The sequence below is a fragment of the Nannospalax galili genome, unplaced genomic scaffold, assembly GCF_000622305.1.
Source record: "Nannospalax galili isolate Female #2095 unplaced genomic scaffold, S.galili_v1.0 scaffold1076, whole genome shotgun sequence".
NCBI lineage: Eukaryota > Metazoa > Chordata > Mammalia > Rodentia > Spalacidae > Nannospalax > Nannospalax galili.
In genome coordinates this window covers 861767-880640 of record NW_008338348.1, presented here as the reverse complement: position 1 = coordinate 880640, position 18874 = coordinate 861767, and the positions used below count along the sequence as shown (strand labels likewise).

The 18874-nt window shown below is 49.2% G+C and overlaps 1 protein-coding gene across 1 annotated transcript; it reads left to right on the top strand.

Annotated features, from left to right (window-relative positions):
• The first annotated feature begins 5223 nt into the window (after window positions 1-5223).
• Cytl1 (cytokine like 1) lies at window positions 5224-9645 on the top strand. The gene is made up of 4 exons (XM_008833118.2): window positions 5224-5448; window positions 7692-7736; window positions 7902-8030; window positions 9176-9645. Exons 1-4 carry the CDS (start codon window positions 5299-5301, stop codon window positions 9257-9259), a joined length of 408 nt encoding a protein of 135 aa, XP_008831340.1. The 5' UTR covers window positions 5224-5298; the 3' UTR covers window positions 9260-9645.
• The last annotated feature ends 9229 nt before the right edge of the window (window positions 9646-18874 follow it).

Below are 18874 nucleotides of genomic sequence, written 5' to 3'. Positions count from 1 at the left end.
CCTGTGGCCACTGCCCATTGGAGCCTGAATCCATGTTCAGGGGCCTGTGGAGGTCTCTCTTCTAAAACACAGGCTCTTTTCATAATCCCTGCCCACAGCAGAGCCCAGCCTCTGTGTCTGTCTGCCTTCCTTCACTTGGAACTGGGTGGGTTTTCTTTCCACTTAGTTTTGCCAAATGTGACAGTCGCAAGTTCCAGAAAGTGTCCCACAAACAGAAGAAGTTCTGCCTCTCACAGGGGTGCTGTCGTCAACAGGAGACCTGGAGTCCTGGATGGTTGTCCTGGATGGTTGTGCTGCATGCTTCCCCCTCCCCCAACACTCCCTGCTGTCAATCACTGGCTGCTGATTTCAAGTACAAGTGAAGTGAGGAGACCCAGAAGTGACCCTGCTGGGGAGGTGGTCTCCTGTGCTGGCTCTGACCCGGTTTGCTAACTCCCGCCCTGGACCTCTCTGTCACTGGCCATCATGACCTCCAGCTGGGGATGCAGAGATAGAATCAGTAGGATTGGCATGCCCAGTTCACCCTCAGATGTTCTCATGATGCCCACAGAACAGGAACACAGAGTATGCAGGAAAGGTGTACTGAATTTCAGCCATGTTAAACAGTGAGCAAACAGTGAGCTCCTGTTTCTATTGGTCAGCTCAGGAATTTCCCATAGTCCCTTGGGACTGAGCAAAGAGTACTTCCCTGCCCCCACCCCCACATCACTTACTGGAGCATGCCCTTCTGAACAGCAAGGGGAATGATAAATACTCTTCCTCAAGAAATTTTGAAAAGGACATAAGCCCTAAAAATCACAGGTTAAAGACAGAGAACACATATTGTCATCACCTGTGTTCTGTAGCTGTAACAAAACACTGGAGACGGGATAATTTATATTAGCAGAATCTTGTTTGGCTCATACTTCTGGAGATTGGGAAGCACATGAGGACACCAGCATCTACTGGAATCTCTCATGGGGGAAGTAGAAGTGCTTATGAGCATGCATGGGACAGGGAGGCAGGAGACGGGGCTCTAAAAAGCCCACTCAAGAATGTCGAGCCCACTCCAGACAACGGACTTAACCCATCTCTTCATATGTAAGTGGTCATTACAATTTGACATGGTGCTCAAAGGAGACTTCAAATCACATCAGAAGTTAAGCAAAGACGAGGGGCCTCTCAGGAGGGTGTTCCTTCTGTGCATAGTGGACATTGTGTTGACCTCAAGGCCTTCACCCCACACTAGTGACTCTTCTCATCACTGTGGCCAAACACCTGACAGAAACAACTTCCGAAAGACTCATTGTCACTCATGACTTCAGGGGAGCTCTGGCCCACCACAGTAGATAGGGCCAAAGGAGCTGGGAGTGCTGGCTGAGCTCCTCACAGGCAGCCAGGTCAGGAAGCAGGAGCAGACAGGAAACTGAGCTGGACTGTGACTCTCAAAGGCCCACCCCCAACGACCCACTTCCTCTGGCTCCCTCACCTCCTAAACCTCCTGATACAGCGCCACTGACAGAGACCTGGTGTGCAAACACATGAGCCTGTGGGGGACCAACACACACAGACCAAGACACACACACACACACACACACACGACACACAGAGACAGACACAGAGATATACACAGAGACATATACAGAGACACATGGACACAAACACATATACATACAGACACAGGCATGCACACACATATACACAGACACACACACAAACACGTACACACAGACGCAGACACACACATATGGACACACATACACACAGACACAGGCATGGACATACATATACGTACAGAGATACACATACACACAACCATACACATATACACATATAGACACATACAGACACACACATATATACAGACACATTTACACACACATACAAATACACACACACATGCACACACCCTTTCCACCCCTCCCTCACATACCTCCATTTTACATGGGATGGAGATGCTTCGGGGTTGTCCAACGGGACAGGGCTTAGAGCTCTGAATCTCAGTATCTCTGCTCTTGTGCCCCTTACCCAGTATGCTAATGGCCCTCTGTGAGGACAGCAGTGTCTCCTGGTTCACTCTTTAATACAGCAGCATCCCAACCTTGGCCCACAGCAGACACTTCGAAGCAGTAGGTCTGGTAAATACAGGAAGGAGGCTGGTGCCTGCTGAGACGTCTCCAGGCTCTGGTGCCCCCTGAGGCATCCCCTTTGTGCCCCCTGAGGCATCCCCAGGCTCTGGTGCCTGCTGAAACATCCTAGGCTTGATTAGCCTGGTCATGCTGCAGAAACAAGGAGGGCTGAGCCATGGAGCCACAGAATATCACCTATGATACTGAGGGAGGTGGGAGAGATCTGCCTGGGGTCTTAGCATCAGGGTGGCCTACCATGCTGAAGGAGCCACACTCCAGGGAAAAGGCTCAGGGCTGAAGGGGAGAGACTTCTGACAGGATGAACATACACAGGGTACCTCACTGGCTCCCAGAAGATAGCTGCATCCAGGACCTCCCAGGGAAGGCCAAAGGGATCTGGTTCCGATTATACTAAGTGGGTTCCCTGTATGTTTGTGTTCTAATCTGAGTATCGAGGATGGCCCACAGCCCTGAGCACCTGGGCCACCAGGATACACACTGGCTGTGGCACATGAAGATTTTTAAAAGGCCGTCCTCAGTGCTGGAGAAACAGCTCAGTAAAGTGCTTGCTATGTAAGCATGGGGACCCGAATTCAGGTTTCTAACACACACACACACACACACACACACACACACACACACACACAAAATGGTGAATGTGGTGGTGTGTGTCTGTAATCCCAGCACAGGAGATGCAGAGATAGGAAATTCCCTGCAGTTCACTAGCCAGTCTAGCCAAATCAGTGAGTTCCAGGTTCACAGAGAGACCCTGCCTCAAAAACTAAGGTGCAGTGTGACTGAGGGAGCCAAGGGACACACCTGGTGTCAACCTCTGGCCTCCACACTCATGTGCACACAAGTGCACACACAAAAAACACATGTGCACACACGTCACACATAAACATGCATGCACATGTATGTACAAGATGGCCTCTGTCCTGGAGACAGAAGTCAACTCATGCTCAGGACACATGGAGAGATGGTAGCCCCAATGTACCAGGCAGTCTTGGTCTCCACACAGCTGCCCTTCCTCCGTTCTGTCTTCCCAGGAATTGGCCCAGGGCACTTGTCCTGGGGGACTCACTGTCTGATCCACATCACGTTGCAAATCCCATGTGCAGTTCCCATGGGCCTGCACCCTGAATCCTTGTCTACCACTGGATGATGGCCCTCGGAACCTCAACATCAATCAGGTCTTATCCAGGATCACAGGCTACCAGGAGTCCAGCCTGTCACTCATTCCATAGGTGGGTGGTACAAACTGAGCCCCAGGCCTAGAAGCCACCTTGTGGCCCTGAGCTCACCTGAATTACCCAAGAAACTCTGTCTACAGCCCCACACGGTGTCCTGAAGGAACCGGGCTGGTCTCCCAACAACACATTTATCTCAGCTTCAGACAACAGTGGACTGTGCTTGTGATGTCGCTACATGTAAACGCTGTGAAAATTTGTTTGGAGCCCAGACTTGTTTTTCTCCCCTGTCCTGGATTTGAGGCCAGCACTGAACAAATCAAGAAGTCCTGGAGCACTTCTGGCAGACCCGGAGTCCTTGGCCAGATGACGCATTTGCCAGGAAACGAGGGGAGGCTGGCACCACTAAACCCAGAGGAACATGGCTGTTTGGTAATCCTCCCCCAGCACACACCGTGGGTCAGGGGTCAGCTCTCTGACGGCTTTTAAGGAAGACACTGCTACCTACAAAACAGGAAGGGGTGGTTTATGATCCCTACCCAGGGCTCTGAACACCAGAAACTAAATAAACAAAGTGTGGGGACTGGCTGGTACAGCAGACCTTGCCCAGGGTGATGCCACCTGTTTACAGACAGAGAATGGATGCCAGGGTCAGGAAGGGATTCTCCACAGACATAGAGCCAAGCATTTATCCCTGAAGCCACCTCAGTCCTGCCAGCATCCAGGACACCATGGTCTGCTTCCCTCCTCACTTGAGTCCTAAACTATGAATCTCAATCAGGCTCTCCGTCTGGTCTCCTTGGGAGCATGAGACTTTGGAGCCAGGCAAGTCCACGTAAGGGTCCTGAGACCTAATATCACTTCCCAGTGCCATCTCCTGGGAGACCTTTCTTCTCCTTGCCTGGGGAACAGGAGCACCCTCACACCGTAGTGCCCTGCTGTGGTGCATGGCGCTTGTGGCAACAGCTGTCCTGGTGGCTGCTGGCATCTACGAAACACTTAGAGGCTCTGGCAGCATCACCTCCGCTGTTTCTATCACAAGTGCAGGATATACCAGAGGCGGTGACGTCACTTCAGGCTTGGAAACTTGCAGTGTGCCTGGCCTGAGATCTGCTTAGCTAGTGCATTCCTGACCATTCCTCACTGTGGCCTCTTCAGGCTTGGAAACTTGCAGTGTGCCTGGCCTGAGATCTGCTTAGCTAGTGCATTCCTGACCATTCCTCACTGTGGCCTGAGCTGGGGACACTTGTCACCCCATTGCACACAGTAGGAGAGTGAAGATTTAAGAAACTGGACCAAGACTGTGGCCAGAAATGGGGGGGCGGGGGATAATTCTCTGCAATGCCAAACTCTCTGATTTAGCTGATGCTGCTTTGGCCCTAAAGATATGCAAGTTTGAGGAACAGGCTTTTCCTGCTCTGTCCTCTGGGACTCATGGTAGGGGCTCAGTGATGGTCACACAGCCCAGAACCAGAGCTGCACCCAAAGGTCTCCTGCCTGGTTAGTGTCTGGGCAACAGGTGATGGCACCCAGACTGCATGCCCCACCCAGCAGGCTGGAGAGAGTGGGGTTCCCTCCTCTCATCCTAAATTCAGCTCCCACAGACCAGCTGGACTTACAGAAACAGTCCTCACTGTGACACAGGGCCAAACTGCCCCTTTCTGGCCTCTGATCCAATCTGATCCAACCTCCCATTCCTCCATCTCTCTCCCTTCCCCCTCTGACCTTTTCATCTGCTGTTCCAACCACTGGAGAAACGCCTGGTGGAAAGTGAATGCCAGCTTCCTGTCCAGGTGCTGCCGCCCCCTGTACCCCCTCCCCTCATCATAGCATCTTTCTGAAAGGATCCAGTGTCCCAGTCTCAGTGGGTGTGTCACATCCTTGATCCCACCCTCCCTTACAGGGCCTCACAGGAAAGAGGCAGATTCTGGGTTCTGGACATACACCCCTCCAGCAGCTGTTTAAAGGGGCAGTTGGTCCAGCACCGGGCAGCCAGCACCATGATGCCCCGAACACTGTCCCTGCTGCTGCTGGTGGTGGTCTGGCTCCCCATGGTGGGGTCTGCACCCCCCACCTGCTACTCCCGGATGCTAACCCTGAGCCGGGAGATCATGGGGGACTTCCAGAGCCTGCAAGCTTCAGAACCCGAGGTAAGTCCCTCCACATCTGGAGGCCCATGGTAGACCCACACCCAGCTCTCAAACTCTTGCTTTGGGACAAAAACATAACAAAATTTCCTATAAGGACTAGGATTTTAGAGTTAAACAAAACCAAAGAACTAAGTTTCTTTGATTCTGTTATTAACCTGGTGACCAAGAGTATATGCCAAGGAGTGACATACCCTGTATCTGATGAGGGACTGTGGGGCACTCAGCCTCCTGCCCCAGTTTCCCATTCATAAAGTAGGGGGACTATAGAGTCCTCATCAGTGTCCTGGGGCTGAGAGTGACCAGAAGAACACAGGGCAGAGGAAGACCCTGGATCTCAAGGGCATCCCCTGAGGGGCGCTGCAGAGGAGAAAGAGTCCAGGTCCTCTGCCTGTGTCTTTAAAACAGAAACAAAACACATTAGACTCCATTAAGAGTCTTCATAAAATTTTAAAGTGTCACTCAATTGCTTGTACACACTTAAAACAGAACCTAATGTTTCTCAAATATTGCAGTTCACAATATCCTAACAATCTGTATTTTCCTTTCAAAAGCTAAATTTCATGCATTTCTGTCTCATAAAAGTTACATGCTTTCTAGAACGGTTAAAAAATGCACAAAGGACCAAGAAAAAAATAGTGCTTATAAGCCTGCCACCTAGAGGTAACTGCTGTTACAATACTGTGGAGGGCTGTTAGCTCTTTTGTGCATATCATGGTGGGGTGTGTGTGTGTGTGTGTGTGGTGTGTGTGTATTCATTTATTTCTTGTGTGTGTGTGTGTGTGTGTGTGTGTGTGTGTGTCTGTGTGTGTGTGTGTCTGTTAAAATTTGGATTACATAGTGTCAGTGGCTTTCAAGTTGCTTATTAAGGACATCATCTGATAAGTTCATGTTCTTTTGTGCAACATTTCTTTAGACAGTTGCAACATAATTCCTTGCTGTCAAACAGAGAAAGCAATTATGTTAGAAGGATCTGAAGTTACAAGGTAAGAGAGCGTAGTCAGAACCTCAGGGACGAAGGAAGTGGAGAGAACGTATTCGGAGTGTGCTACTCCACAGCTGAGGAACTGAGTCATGGAGGAGGACCATAGCTCCAGGTCCCACAGGAATTCATGGAGGGAGGGCATCTAGACGTCTCAGCAGGGGTCCTACAGCAACACACACGCCTCTTCATAGTACCGTGTTCTGTATCACGTGCTTTTCCCCGTGTTTTTGCTTCAGTTAATAACTCATGTAGGGGTTGGAGAGATGGCTCAGCAGTTAAGAGCACCGGCTGCTCTTTAAGTTCATGTTCTTTTGTGCAACATTTCTTTAGACAGTTGCAACATAATTCCTTGCTGTCAAACAGAGAAAGCAATTATGTTAGAAGGATCTGAAGTTACAAGGTAAGAGAGCGTAGTCAGAACCTCAGGGACGAAGGAAGTGGAGAGAACGTATTCGGAGTGTGCTACTCCACAGCTGAGGAACTGAGTCACGGAGGAGGACCACAGCTCCAGGTCCCACAGGAATTCATGGAGGGAGGGCATCTAGACGTCTCAGCAGGGGTCCTACAGCAACACACACGCCTCTTCATAGTACCGTGTTCTGTATCACGTGCTTTTCCCCGTGTTTTTGCTTCAGTTAATAACTCATGTAGGGGTTGGAGAGATGGCTCAGCAGTTAAGAGCACCGGCTGCTCTTGCAGAGGACCCAGGTTCAGTTCCCATTACCCACATGGTAGCTAACAACCATGCAAAACTCTAGTTCTGAAGGATCCAATGCCTTCTTCTGGCCTTTGTGGGCACTGAATTCACAGATGCACTTACATACATTCAAGCAAAACACACACATAAAATTTTTTTAAATTTTAAAAACTCATATGTAACCAATTGACATATTCATTTATATTCATATATAATTATGTATCAAACTACAGGGGGTTATTGAATTGTCATATAACTAGCTGCTTCAAAACTATTTACATACATGTATATATATGTGTAATGTTATATACTAGTAAATATATGTTATGCATTCATATGTGCTTTTACATATGTAAAAAATATCCTCATTCATAGTAAGCATGGTAAAAGTTGTGTTCTAAAGTCAAATTCTGCAAGAGCAGGTGCCACAATGCAAGATGTGCTGTGGATGACATTGCATCCGTAGGGAAGACCCCAGGTTCTGGGGCTGCTGGCCTGGGGGTGGGGGCTGGCAGGGAGCCATCTGTGACTGGGAGTGGTCTGTTTACCCGCTTCTTCCTGCAGGATTCGTGTGTGAGGTACCTGCCCCAGCTCTACCTGGATATCCATGTAAGAGGGTGCTGCCTGGCAGGGCCGGGTGGGTGGACCCTGCTGTTTCTGGCCTGAGGGGGCCTAGATGGGGCAAGTTTCCATGCTTTGCTGGAGGATTTGGGGGCTCAGCTCCTAGCCCTGGCTGCTGCTGTTCCCACAGTCCTCTCTCATTGCCATTCCCAGAATTACTGTGTGCTGGCCAAGCTGCGGGACTTTGTGGCCTCACCTCAGTGCTGGAAAATGGCTGAGGTGGATGCACTGAAGGACAGAGTGCGGAAGCTGTACACCATCATGAACTCCTTCTGCCGGCGGGTGCGTGGCCACTGTGCTCTGAACACAAAGGTGGAGGGTTTGGGGGAGGCACTTCCAGTCCAAGCAACCCTTCCACAAACATAGTGTCCCTTGTTAAGTGACCAAAACTCAAGGTGAGGCCCCTCACTGCCCACAGCTGCACATCGATTTGATGTGCATGGCTCAGCTGGGAACTTAGTGCCCATCTTGTGATGTCACTGGAAGGATACTAATAATGTCACCCTTACAGTACACCAGCTCTGTGCTGACTCTACCCTAAGATACCTAGCAAGGTGACTAAATGTAGAATTCCGAGTATCTTTTTTAAAAAGTGTTGTTGGGTATGCATGTATGTGAGTGTATGTGGTATATGTGCATGTGTCTAGGCCAGAGGCAGATATCTAGTGCCCTGCTCTATCACTCTCCACCTAATTCCCTCGCTCGAGGTAGGCTGGCCAACAGCAAGCCCCAGCAATCCTCCTGTCTTTGCCCTCCACAGTACTGGTGTTACACATGCATGGCCACACCTGGCCTTTTACATGGGCGCTGGGGACCTGAATTCAGGTCTTCATGCTTATGCGGCAAGCACCCTTACCTGTGCCATCTCTCCAGTGTCCCCCTTTCTTGTGTGTTTGTGTGTGGTAAGTAAATGGGGTGTGTGTTCATGTATGTGCAGATGCTCGGGGAAGCACCTGTCTGACCAGAGTAAGCCCCCCCCACCCCGGAATCCTTTGCAATCAGCTTACCGTACACTTTCCCATGCCAGTCCCCCTCATTTCCTGACTTCCTTGGTTTTCTGGGGAGAAGGGAGGTTGAAATTAGCATGGTGCCTTCCAGTGTGTGATGTGCACTGGCTGAAGTCACCCGAGGTGGGAGCTGGTGCTGTTCTGTGTGGTATTCCTAACCCCTGACCACTCAGTAATTGATAGTGCACCTGCTCCTTGAGCCCACCACTCAACCATCTGTCCATCTGTCAACCAAAGCGTGAGTAGACTGCATACATGATAAATTACAGGCTCTTGTGAGACCATGAGGGAACCAGCTCTGTCTGGGAAGGCAGGGGGCACACCAGGGACACTTGAACAGTCTCCCAGGGTGACAGGAGCTCTGGCATTGCCCACGGCTCCAGGGCCACCCACAATAGCTTGCGTGCTTGTCTCTTTCAGGACTTGGTGTTCCTCTCGGATGACTGCCACGCCTTGGACCACCCAGCCCCAGTGACCACGGCTCCACCGGATTGGCAGAGCTAGAAAGTAGGCAGACCAGAGGAAGAACTGGGGTCCTACTGCTGAACACGCTTTACGCATAGGTTAGAAGCTCAGCTCCAATGTGTCCTGCCAGGTTGCTAGACGTACAAAGAAAAGTGCGCAGCGGCCCTTCAGGGAGTGCTCTGCTTGCGACTGGCGGAGCCCTGTGTCTCAGACTTGAAGACACAGCAGACCCATTCTTTCTAGATGGGCACCTGCTTACACTGAAGCCGTCTTCAGCTTTGTGGCCCCTTCCTCCACAAACTTTCTTCTTTTCCCACATTGGAAGCATTTTTACTGCTTTCGTAACGTATTTGTCAGGCTTCTATGTAGTGTTGCAGGAACCACCCTTTCACTGAGGGGTGATGATAATCGAATAAAGAAACCGTCACAGGAAGGACGAATCCTGCTGTATTTGCCCAAGGTGGCGCCAGAGGGTTTGTGTCCCACTTTCCCATGCTGTAACTCTCCAGTGAGTGCAGTGTCTGTGTCTGTTTCACCCCACCTGTACGAGTATCTGTACCTACGTGCTTGGGAGATGCCAACTTCTGCTGGGGACCAAGTGTTCCTTTGGGGGTAGCTCCTGGGGAGAGACTGCACTGTACTCACAGGGAGGAAAATGTCACATGACTCATTTCTTTGACCCCACACAACACATCTTGGGGTGGATATGGGAGGAGACTGAGGCTCGGGTGGGTTGATAACTGACCTGCCCAAGGTTACCCTGCTGTTGAGTAGGGAGCCCGGAGGAGCCAAGCTGTGTAACTACAGACCTGTGCCCTTCTCACACTGGTGCCCTGTGGGCAAAACACACTTGATTTGTTAACTTAGGAACACAACAGCAGAATCTTATCAAAACCCTGGATCAAGGACATACATTCATGTGGTGAATGTGTCATACAAGGATAATATGACAGTTCTGAGACTGATTGCTTGGGTGTCACTGTATAGGTGTCCAAGGGCTGCGGCAACATGGTGCCACAGACCGGGTAGCTTGACATTCATCAGAGAACCTGTGATCTTGCTGTGCTGGAGGCTAAGTGTTCTGAGCTGAGGCAACAGCAGGGTGTGTGTTCTCCAAAAGCCAACACAGGATTCTCCCTCGCCTGCTCCAGCTGTGGTGGTGACAGCAAAGCTTAGACAAGTCACTTCAGCATCTCCCAATGCCTGGTGCTGCCCTGTGTCTCTCTCTATCCCAACCTCTCTATTCTTACAAGGACACTAACTGTTGGGCTAGCACCTACCCTCGTCCACTGTGACCCCAGGTAAGCACTCTACCACTTCCCTGCACCTGTGGTTTCATCTTAATTTGATAACACTCACATAGACCCTTTGTCCAAATAAGGTCACATCCATAACTACAAGAGGTTAGCACTCAGTATATGAGCAAGGACTTAATGCAACCAACAGTACTCTTTCAAGGACTAACCTCTGCACAGAGGAAAATTATGCCGCAGACTGACTTTATTACTCCACTACCATCATCTACCACAGCCTGGCATATAAAATCTGAAGGGAAGGGTGCCCAGTACCCCACTGAACATTGACATTCCCCAATTTGAGGTGAAGTGGCTTAGCACATAGCGGTTTCTCACTGGCAGAAGCAAGGCGCTGAAGACAGGGCCTAACTTAAACGTCTCAGACATCTATCTGTGTGATTGCTTCTTCCATGGTTTATGCTGAACTTGGTAAATACTGAGTTTTAAAAGCTCCTCCTCCAGGCTACTCAAGCTGACAGGAGATGGCCTACAAACTCTGGAGGCATCAGAGGAAGGAGCTGGGAGGGACAGGTTTTAAGAGATTCAGAGTTTCAACAAGGACTTGCAAGGGGGCTGGAAAGTGGTTAAGCTGGGGAGGGCAGCTTCTGGAGGCAGAAGCATAACAGCTAAAGGCACAGACTTCCGGTGGCTGTGGTAGCTCCAATGTGAGTGTGTGGCTGGAGCTGAAAACATGGTGGAGTCAGGACTCCAGCAATGGTGATGGCCAGGCCTGCCACGCAGAGTCCTCTATCTCAAAATCAGCCGTATGGGCCAGGATCACAGAAAAGAGAACCTCTTCCTAGCAGAAAGATTGGGACCTGTCACTTAAGCTGAGGTTATCACTTCCTAAAGGGATCTCTTCCTTTGGACTTGAAAACTAACAAAATAAAGATGTTATTCCTCACTCTGGGTACCAGGGGTTGGAGTGTAGCCCCAGATCCCATCACCCTCCTTCAGAGACAACTGGTCAGTGTTGTCTCTCCAAACCTGCTGACTTCTCCATTTGTGCTTCTCTGCCCTAACGTTAATTCAAAAGCCTCTCAGAGCACACATCATCCAGGCTGGGCCCAGCACCCAGTCTCTGCTGAAGTCTCAGCCTGCTGTTAGCTACTTTTGTCTCAAGTAAGAGCGTGCCCGAAAAGTCTTCTCCTGGGTCTTCCCATCAGAAGAGGGGTTGCCTCCCGATGGGCTTGTGGGCTGTTAGAGCCAATATGGTATTTTTGCAATGGATTTAACTACCCAGTGAAGCTGGCCAAAGTGAGGAACAAAGCCCTCCAGCCTTTGCTGCAAAGTAGTAGTGTGTGCTAGCAGGCAAATTCCTCAAGCTCTGTGCCCTACTCTCCTCATTGGTAAAGTGGGGGATGATGACAGCACAAATCCCACAGGCTTGTTTGAAGAACAACATGAATAGATACCATTGAAATTGTGTACAGTTGAAACTGCATTTATCCAGGACCTATGCCAAAGAGAGTTCTAATGGACTCCACTTGACCCCAAAAGCCAACATTGTAGAGGTCAAGTACCCAGGGCTACCAGTCCTCACATAGCACCCATGCAGCCCAACAGTCCTTGTGTTCCCTTTCCAAGACAGAAACTACAGCTTCAGATAAGCCCTTCTCCTGACCTCTGCCCCAGAAAACAGCTCTCTGACCTGCGTCCCCGATGCACATCGCCACTCACCAGCCAGGGAGAACCTTCTAGAGTGTGCATTTCCCATCAATCCTCTAATGCCCTCCAGTGGTTCCCGAGACACCCCTCCCCACACACACACACACACACACACACACGCACCTTGGCTCCCACCCCCACCCCAACCCATGTGCATTCACATCCAGCACTCATTCAGCCAAGCATTCCTTGGGTGTAGCTCATCTTTCCAGAGCTTTGTGCTCTGAAACTTTTGCTAAAGGATGGAGTCTCTCTTTGTTATTCACTTTATAATCGAATGGTGGTTGTCATTGTCATTAACCTGGATCCAGGTGACCATTTCCTGATCCCCTGATGCACACTTCCTCTATTTCCCGTCCAAGAACTTGTTGGTTCCTCTTCCTGGCTCCTCAGTCCCAGTCCGTTCCTCTGCTCTGCCTGAACTCAGTTCCTCCAATGAATGACCCCACCAGTCCTGTGGCTTCAGAGATCATGCTCCTGTGTGGACCACAAGGCAAGGAGCCTGTTTCAACTCTTCTTTTTCTTATGCAACCTCTGTCTGGTGCATGAGAAAAATCTCACTCTAGGGGCTGAGGAGATGGCTCAGGCCATTAGGTACTTGCTGCACAAGCTTGAGAACCTGAGTTCGGATCCCCAGAGCCCACATTAAAAAGTGGCTTGCAGGTCCCAGCACATGTGGTTTCCAGCACTGGGGAGGCAGAGACAGCAGATCTCTGGGGCTCACTGGCCAGAGACCCAGGTCCCATATGAGACCCAGTCTTAAGTAATAAGCTAGAGAGTGATTGAGGAAGACACCCTACGTCAGTCTCTGACCCCTGCATGCCTGTGCACCCACATACAAAGTGCACACAGACACACGTATACACACACCAGGGCGGGGAGGGGGAGAATTCCATTCCGACTTCAAGATACACCAGGATTTGAGCACTTTTTGAGTTTGCCAGTGCAGCCCACCTGGTCCAAGTTCACATGGATTTGTTTCCCCAGACGGTAGCATTGGCTTCCCGGGCGATCTCTCTACCTCTGAGCTTGCCCTGGCACTCATTCTCAGCTTGCCGGCTGGGGTGCGGCATTAAAATCTGCCCCTGCCCTTCTGATCACGTCTTGGTGACTCCCCATTTGACTCAGAGCAAAAGCCAAAGTCCCTACAACGGTCTCAAAGCCCTTTCTCATCAGCCCGTTGCCCAGTTTACATCATCTGCCTGTGTGGCCCTAGGTGAATTTCTTGGGTTTTTTTCTCCACTTTCCAAGTCTCAACAGGGAAATGCGGTGCTGTTGGTAGAAAGCGGTGCAGTACGGCATCATGAAGTGAGCCGCCAAGTGTGGGCCCGGCATTGAGCAGATGCTCCCTAACACCAGTGTTATTTCTGTCATCCCACCTTGATCCTAATCATCGATCTCTGGGGGATAGAGTGTGGATTCGGTGTTGCATTGTGTCTTCCTGCAAGTTGTGGTGCAATGCTGTCTGACTCCCCACGATCTCCTGTTATCAACCAGCCACTGATCCGTTGTCCTTGAACCACCTGAATGGCCAAGTCAGAGCAGATTAGACACTTACTCAAATTCCTCAGCAGTCTCACCTTTGCCTTCCAGGGTGAAGCCCAGCTTTCCTCGCCCCTGTTCATTCTTTGCACACATCCATGTGGCTAAGCCCACAAAACTGTTCTTGGAAAAGCCACCAATGAGCTCTGTGCTGTCAGGTGCACGTTAATTTTCTGCCTCACTGTCACTGACCTCTGAGGAGCTCTGATATTTTTCCTTACTGTCCTAATTCATTTTTCTAATGCTGACAACACACTACCACAGAGTGTACATCCACACAGTAAAGAGGCTTGTGGGGCTAGTTTAATGTTTGGGGATCACAGCCAGTGACAGCAGAGCCACCCAAAACCCGATATCACAGGACAGGAGATAGGGAACATGTGTAGTGTGTATATACTACATGTCCTAGTCTCTCTCTTCTGATGAAGGCATCAATATTCAATCATGAAGACCCCACCCTGATGACCCTATCTACTCTCTGTGTATATGTGAGTGTACATGTTTGTGTATGTGCACATGTGCATGTGGAGGCCAGATGTCAAGGTTCAGTGTCTTCTTTAGTCCTTATTTTTTGAGACAAGGTCTCTCACTGCACCTGGAGCTCACCAATTTGGCAAGACTAGGTGGCCAGTGAACTCCAGTGGTGCATCTGTCTCCACTCTCCTGTCTCCAGCACCAGAGTTAACAGACACATGCCACTGAGCCCAGCTTTTACATGTCTCCTGGGGATCCAAACTCAGATCCTCATGCCTATATAGCAGGCATCTTACCAATGATGGCACCCTCCACCCCCAGCTTCTCACCCTGTTGTTCTACCCAGAGAATATTCTAGGGTAGCTGTGCTTTTAGTTTTGAATGAGTGCCCTTATCGAGTATGTAGCAAGAAAAAATGAAAGAACAAGTGGCTAGGCAAGCAGATGACATCATCAGAGTGCGATCCCCAGGACTCACATGTAGAAGGAGAGAACCAGCTCCTGCTAGACTTCCTCTGACTTCTGCGCAGGTACCAAGACACACACATACCCAGCCATGCAAATAAATTTGAAACATAATAATAAATTTAAAATATCAATTAGATCGTACCTGTCCTCTGTTGAAAACCTTTTATAGCTTCCCACTTGAAGTCTGAACATCTCACTTTGGCCTTCAAATCGCTTATTTCCTACAACCACTAATCTCTATAAAGCGCCCTGTGGTGACCGGCCTTTTGGTTAATTACACACTGTTTGTCTCTCCTCGTAGATTAAAGATCTCAGGAGGGCAAAGCCATGGTTTCTTGTCTCTAGATGTCCTCCCACCAACCAGCACCGGGCCTGGTAGGTGAAGATGCTCAGTAAACAGATGTAGAGCCTTCACAGATGTTGGCTGACACTGGGAGACCAAGAGAAGTCACCAGTTCAAGTCTCGCTGTCTCCAGCTGGCCCACACTTTCTTCCTGACTTGCTTGTTGTCTGAGCCTGTTGAAGGGATGGACGGGTAGCTTCATAGACCAGTTTCATGTGTTTCCAAGAACTGCTGGTTGTGGCTGGTTTGGTCAGCTTTGATGATTGGTTTGAACACACATGTATGTGCATGCATGTGTAAATGCACACACACACACACCTTGTGGGTGTTCATGTCACAGTGCTCTGAGTTCTTCCATAAAACATGGCTGTGTGGACCATGGCCAGCAGCAGGACCCTGAGTGGAACCGTATCTTCCCTTCCCGGGAGCCTCCACATGCCTCATAATCAATTCAGGTGCCCTGTAGCACTTGACTGAGATCAGCATCATACCTCACACCCGGGGCAATTTAAATCAGCTGAGGATTCTTAGGCAAAACTCCCATGGCTTAAGTGGCTGTGCAAAGTGCTGAGCCTGCAAAACCGTCTGTATTTGCAGAGTGTTCAGGTCTGCAGACTGGCAGATCAAGAGCTCATAGGACAGGGGAAAGGACTGTCCTGACATCGATCAAATGTTAGAGATGAAAAAAAATGGAGGAACAGCACAGGGGTGTGGAGAGTGGCTGAATCAGCAGGAATGACTTAGATTGATGCTCCTCCACAGTGAGGCAGTCCAGGAACTATAAGGGCTCTGCGACCAGGTCTAAAATGTTTGCAAGCAAGTCCTCGAAATGTGGCCTTACTTCTTTGTCAAGAATTTTCTGGCTGTGGTGCAAAGTCAAGGGAACGCGCTCTGTGGTCATAGCTTTCTGATTCTCTGGATCTCTATCACAGCGGCACAGCCTCAACCCAGCTCAGGGCAGTCACACGTCAGACACAGGGTTGGGAGGTCTCACTGTGACAGCGATATATCCTTCCCGGGGCCTGTGCAGTTGCACAGTGCGAGGTCAGTTTTAATTGTCAGTTTGACAGAACCTGGAATCACCTGGAAGAGAGTCTCAAGGAGGGAGGGGAGGGTCTAGATCCGGTTGGCCGTGTCTGCTGGGGGTGGGGGGTGTTGAATTGATTGACTGCCTTAATTGATGAGGGAAGACCCAACCCTCTGTGGGCCCAGGACTTGCTAAGAATACAGACTGCTAGCTGAGCAGTACACATCTGTGCACTCATTTGCTCTGCTTTGGCTGTGATGGGATTAGCAGCTTCAAGTTCCTGTGGACTTCCCTGTAATGACGGGCTGGCTATAATTTGAATTATAAACCAGATAAACCCTTTCCTGCCCTCGGTTGCTTTTTGTCAGGATGTTTTAGCAGAGCATCAGAAGTGAAACCAGGACAAGAGGTTTCCAGAGTTTTAGAGTCATCCCACTCAGGTGTGAAGGGTCTGAAGTTGCAGCTAAATGTCACCGGCCAATACCCGGGTCCATCTCCATCCCCGATGACTGACTTTACGTATGTGGGTCTCAGTGCAAGGCAGACAGATTATTATAAAGCTGGACAGATCCCAGGAACATCCCCCCTCAGAAGCTCAGCAAACTGCCGAGAGTCCACGAGACTCATCACAGGTTATGGCAGACTGAGCCAGTGCTGCTGGGACAGGGACTGTGCAGGAAGGAAAACTGAAGTTTCCTCTCAACCTTAAACCACACATCAGAGGAAGCTGGGCGTGGTGGCACAAGCCTTTAATCCCAGTATTTGAGAGACAGAGGCAGGCGAATCTCCATGAGTTCAAGGCCAGCCAAGTCTACATAGTGAGTTCCAGGACATCTGGGGCTACAGGGAGACTCTGTCTCAAAAAAAACAAACAAACCAAAAAAACCCACATGTCAGAGGAAACTAGAGGTAACAGAGAGAAGCTTTCCAATGTTTAGACCACAGGGCAGAATGCCTTTGACCAGACAAATAGAGTCCTGTGTGCCTGGGTCTGCACGTAAACAAGTTCCAAAGACAGCGTCCACTAAGGAAAAACACAGCTAACATTTGATAAATAGCAATAATACTAACATTTGATCCACTGCTAACATTTGATTATAACAATAAATATAGGGACTGGCGAGATGGCTCAGTAGGTAAATACACTTGCCACACCAGCCTGACAGCCAGAGTTCAACCCTCAGACCCACATATAGCACTTGGGAGACACAGGTAGGTGGATCTCTGTGAGGTCGAGGCCAGTCTAATCTTCAAAGCCAGTTCCAGGTCAGCTGTGGCTACAGGGAAACCCTGTCTCAAAATGACAAGATAAGTAAATAAATAAATAATAAATAATATACTTTAGTAAAACACAATAAGCCAAACTAAAGGGGAAAAAAATCCTAGATTGGAACAAGTAATATGTTGACAGCTATTTTTATCCAAATTGCCCCTAAATCAAGGATGAGACAGGAGGAGGAGCATGTCACGGCTGCTTAGTCTACAAGAAGAAATGCTGATGGGGTTTAAGAGTCTGAGATGCAGGCTGAGGCAGGTGGGTTGCTGTGAGAGCCTGGGCTACAGAGTTAGACCCTGTCTCAAAAAGCAAATAAACAGGGGCTTGAGAGACGGCTCAGTGGTTAAAAGCACTGACTACTCTTGCAGAGGACCCAGGTTTGGTTCCCACTACCCACGTGGTGGCTAACAACCGTCCTTACCTTCAATTCCAGGGGATCTGACACCCTCTGGGCCTCTGTGGGCATTGCATGACACGTGTGCATTTACATACATGCAGGCAATGAATGCATTCATATACATAAAATAAAAATAATAAAGTATTTTTTTAAAACAAAGAACAATAAATAAGTGAATGTATTAGCTACATTTCTGCTGCTGTGATGAAGCATCAGGAGCAAAAACAACAGCTCATGAATAAAGTTTATTTTGGCTTCTAGTTGCAGATGGATGAGCCCACCTTGGTGGAGAGCCGTCACGGCAAGCAGCAGGCATGATGGGAAAATTGAAAGCTGAGCACTCACATCTCCAACCACCAACAGGAAGCAGGGAGAGAACTAGAAGTGAGGTGAGCTCTGTGTCCGCAGTCACCTGTCCTCCAGCAAGGCCACACCTTCTAAAGATTCCCTGACCCTCCCCAAACAGTGTGGTGGAAAGACCAAATATTCAAATATTTGGAGCCTAAAGGGAGCATTTCTCATTCAAACCACCACAATGAATAAATAAATAATAAATAAATAAATGAAAATCTGTTGTGTCATTTTAGTAATTGGAGAGACACTAAAATGCTAAAATTTTATGCCCATCAACTAGGAAAAGAACAGCTCACAATAACAACTGTTGTGGCCAAGAGGGGAAACAGGAGCTCTGCTGTAGCACTCCTGAAAGTGTGAGCTGGCACAAGCCTTCCGGTCCCAGTTATTTTGTTTTCTTATTTTTAAAACTATTTTTATTGATTCTTTGCAAGTTTTATACAATATGTTTTCATATTCAGAGTTCCTTCCCCATATGCATCACCACCTTACTACCCCCCAACTTCATGTCCTCTATTATTACTTTAAGGCCTATCGAATCTAATTTGTGTTCCCCAAATACTGTTGGGTGTAGGTCCATCCCTGGAGCCCAGTCAGCCTACCAGGTGTCACACTCCTGAAGAATACTGACTCTCCCTCTCCCAGCAGCTATCAATTGTCAATAGTTCCTCTCTGGGGCCGGGCTTCTTGCCCGCCTCCCCCTCTATGCAGGAATGACTTAGATTGATGCTCCTCCACAGTGAGGCAGTCCAGGAACTATAAGGGCTCTGCGACCAGGTCTAAAATGTTTGCAAGCAAGTCCTCGAAATGT

Excerpts from the sequence above, each read along its gene's own strand:
- Cytl1 (XM_008833118.2), top strand. The coding sequence starts at position 5,299 with ATGATGCCCCGAACACTGTCCCTGCTGCTGCTGGTGGTGGTCTGGCTC. Across the intron at positions 5,449-7,691 it reads TGCAAGCTTCAGAACCCGAG|GATTCGTGTGTGAGGTACCT; the intron begins GTAAGTCCCTCC and ends TTCTTCCTGCAG. Across the intron at positions 7,737-7,901 it reads AGCTCTACCTGGATATCCAT|AATTACTGTGTGCTGGCCAA; the intron begins GTAAGAGGGTGC and ends TGCCATTCCCAG.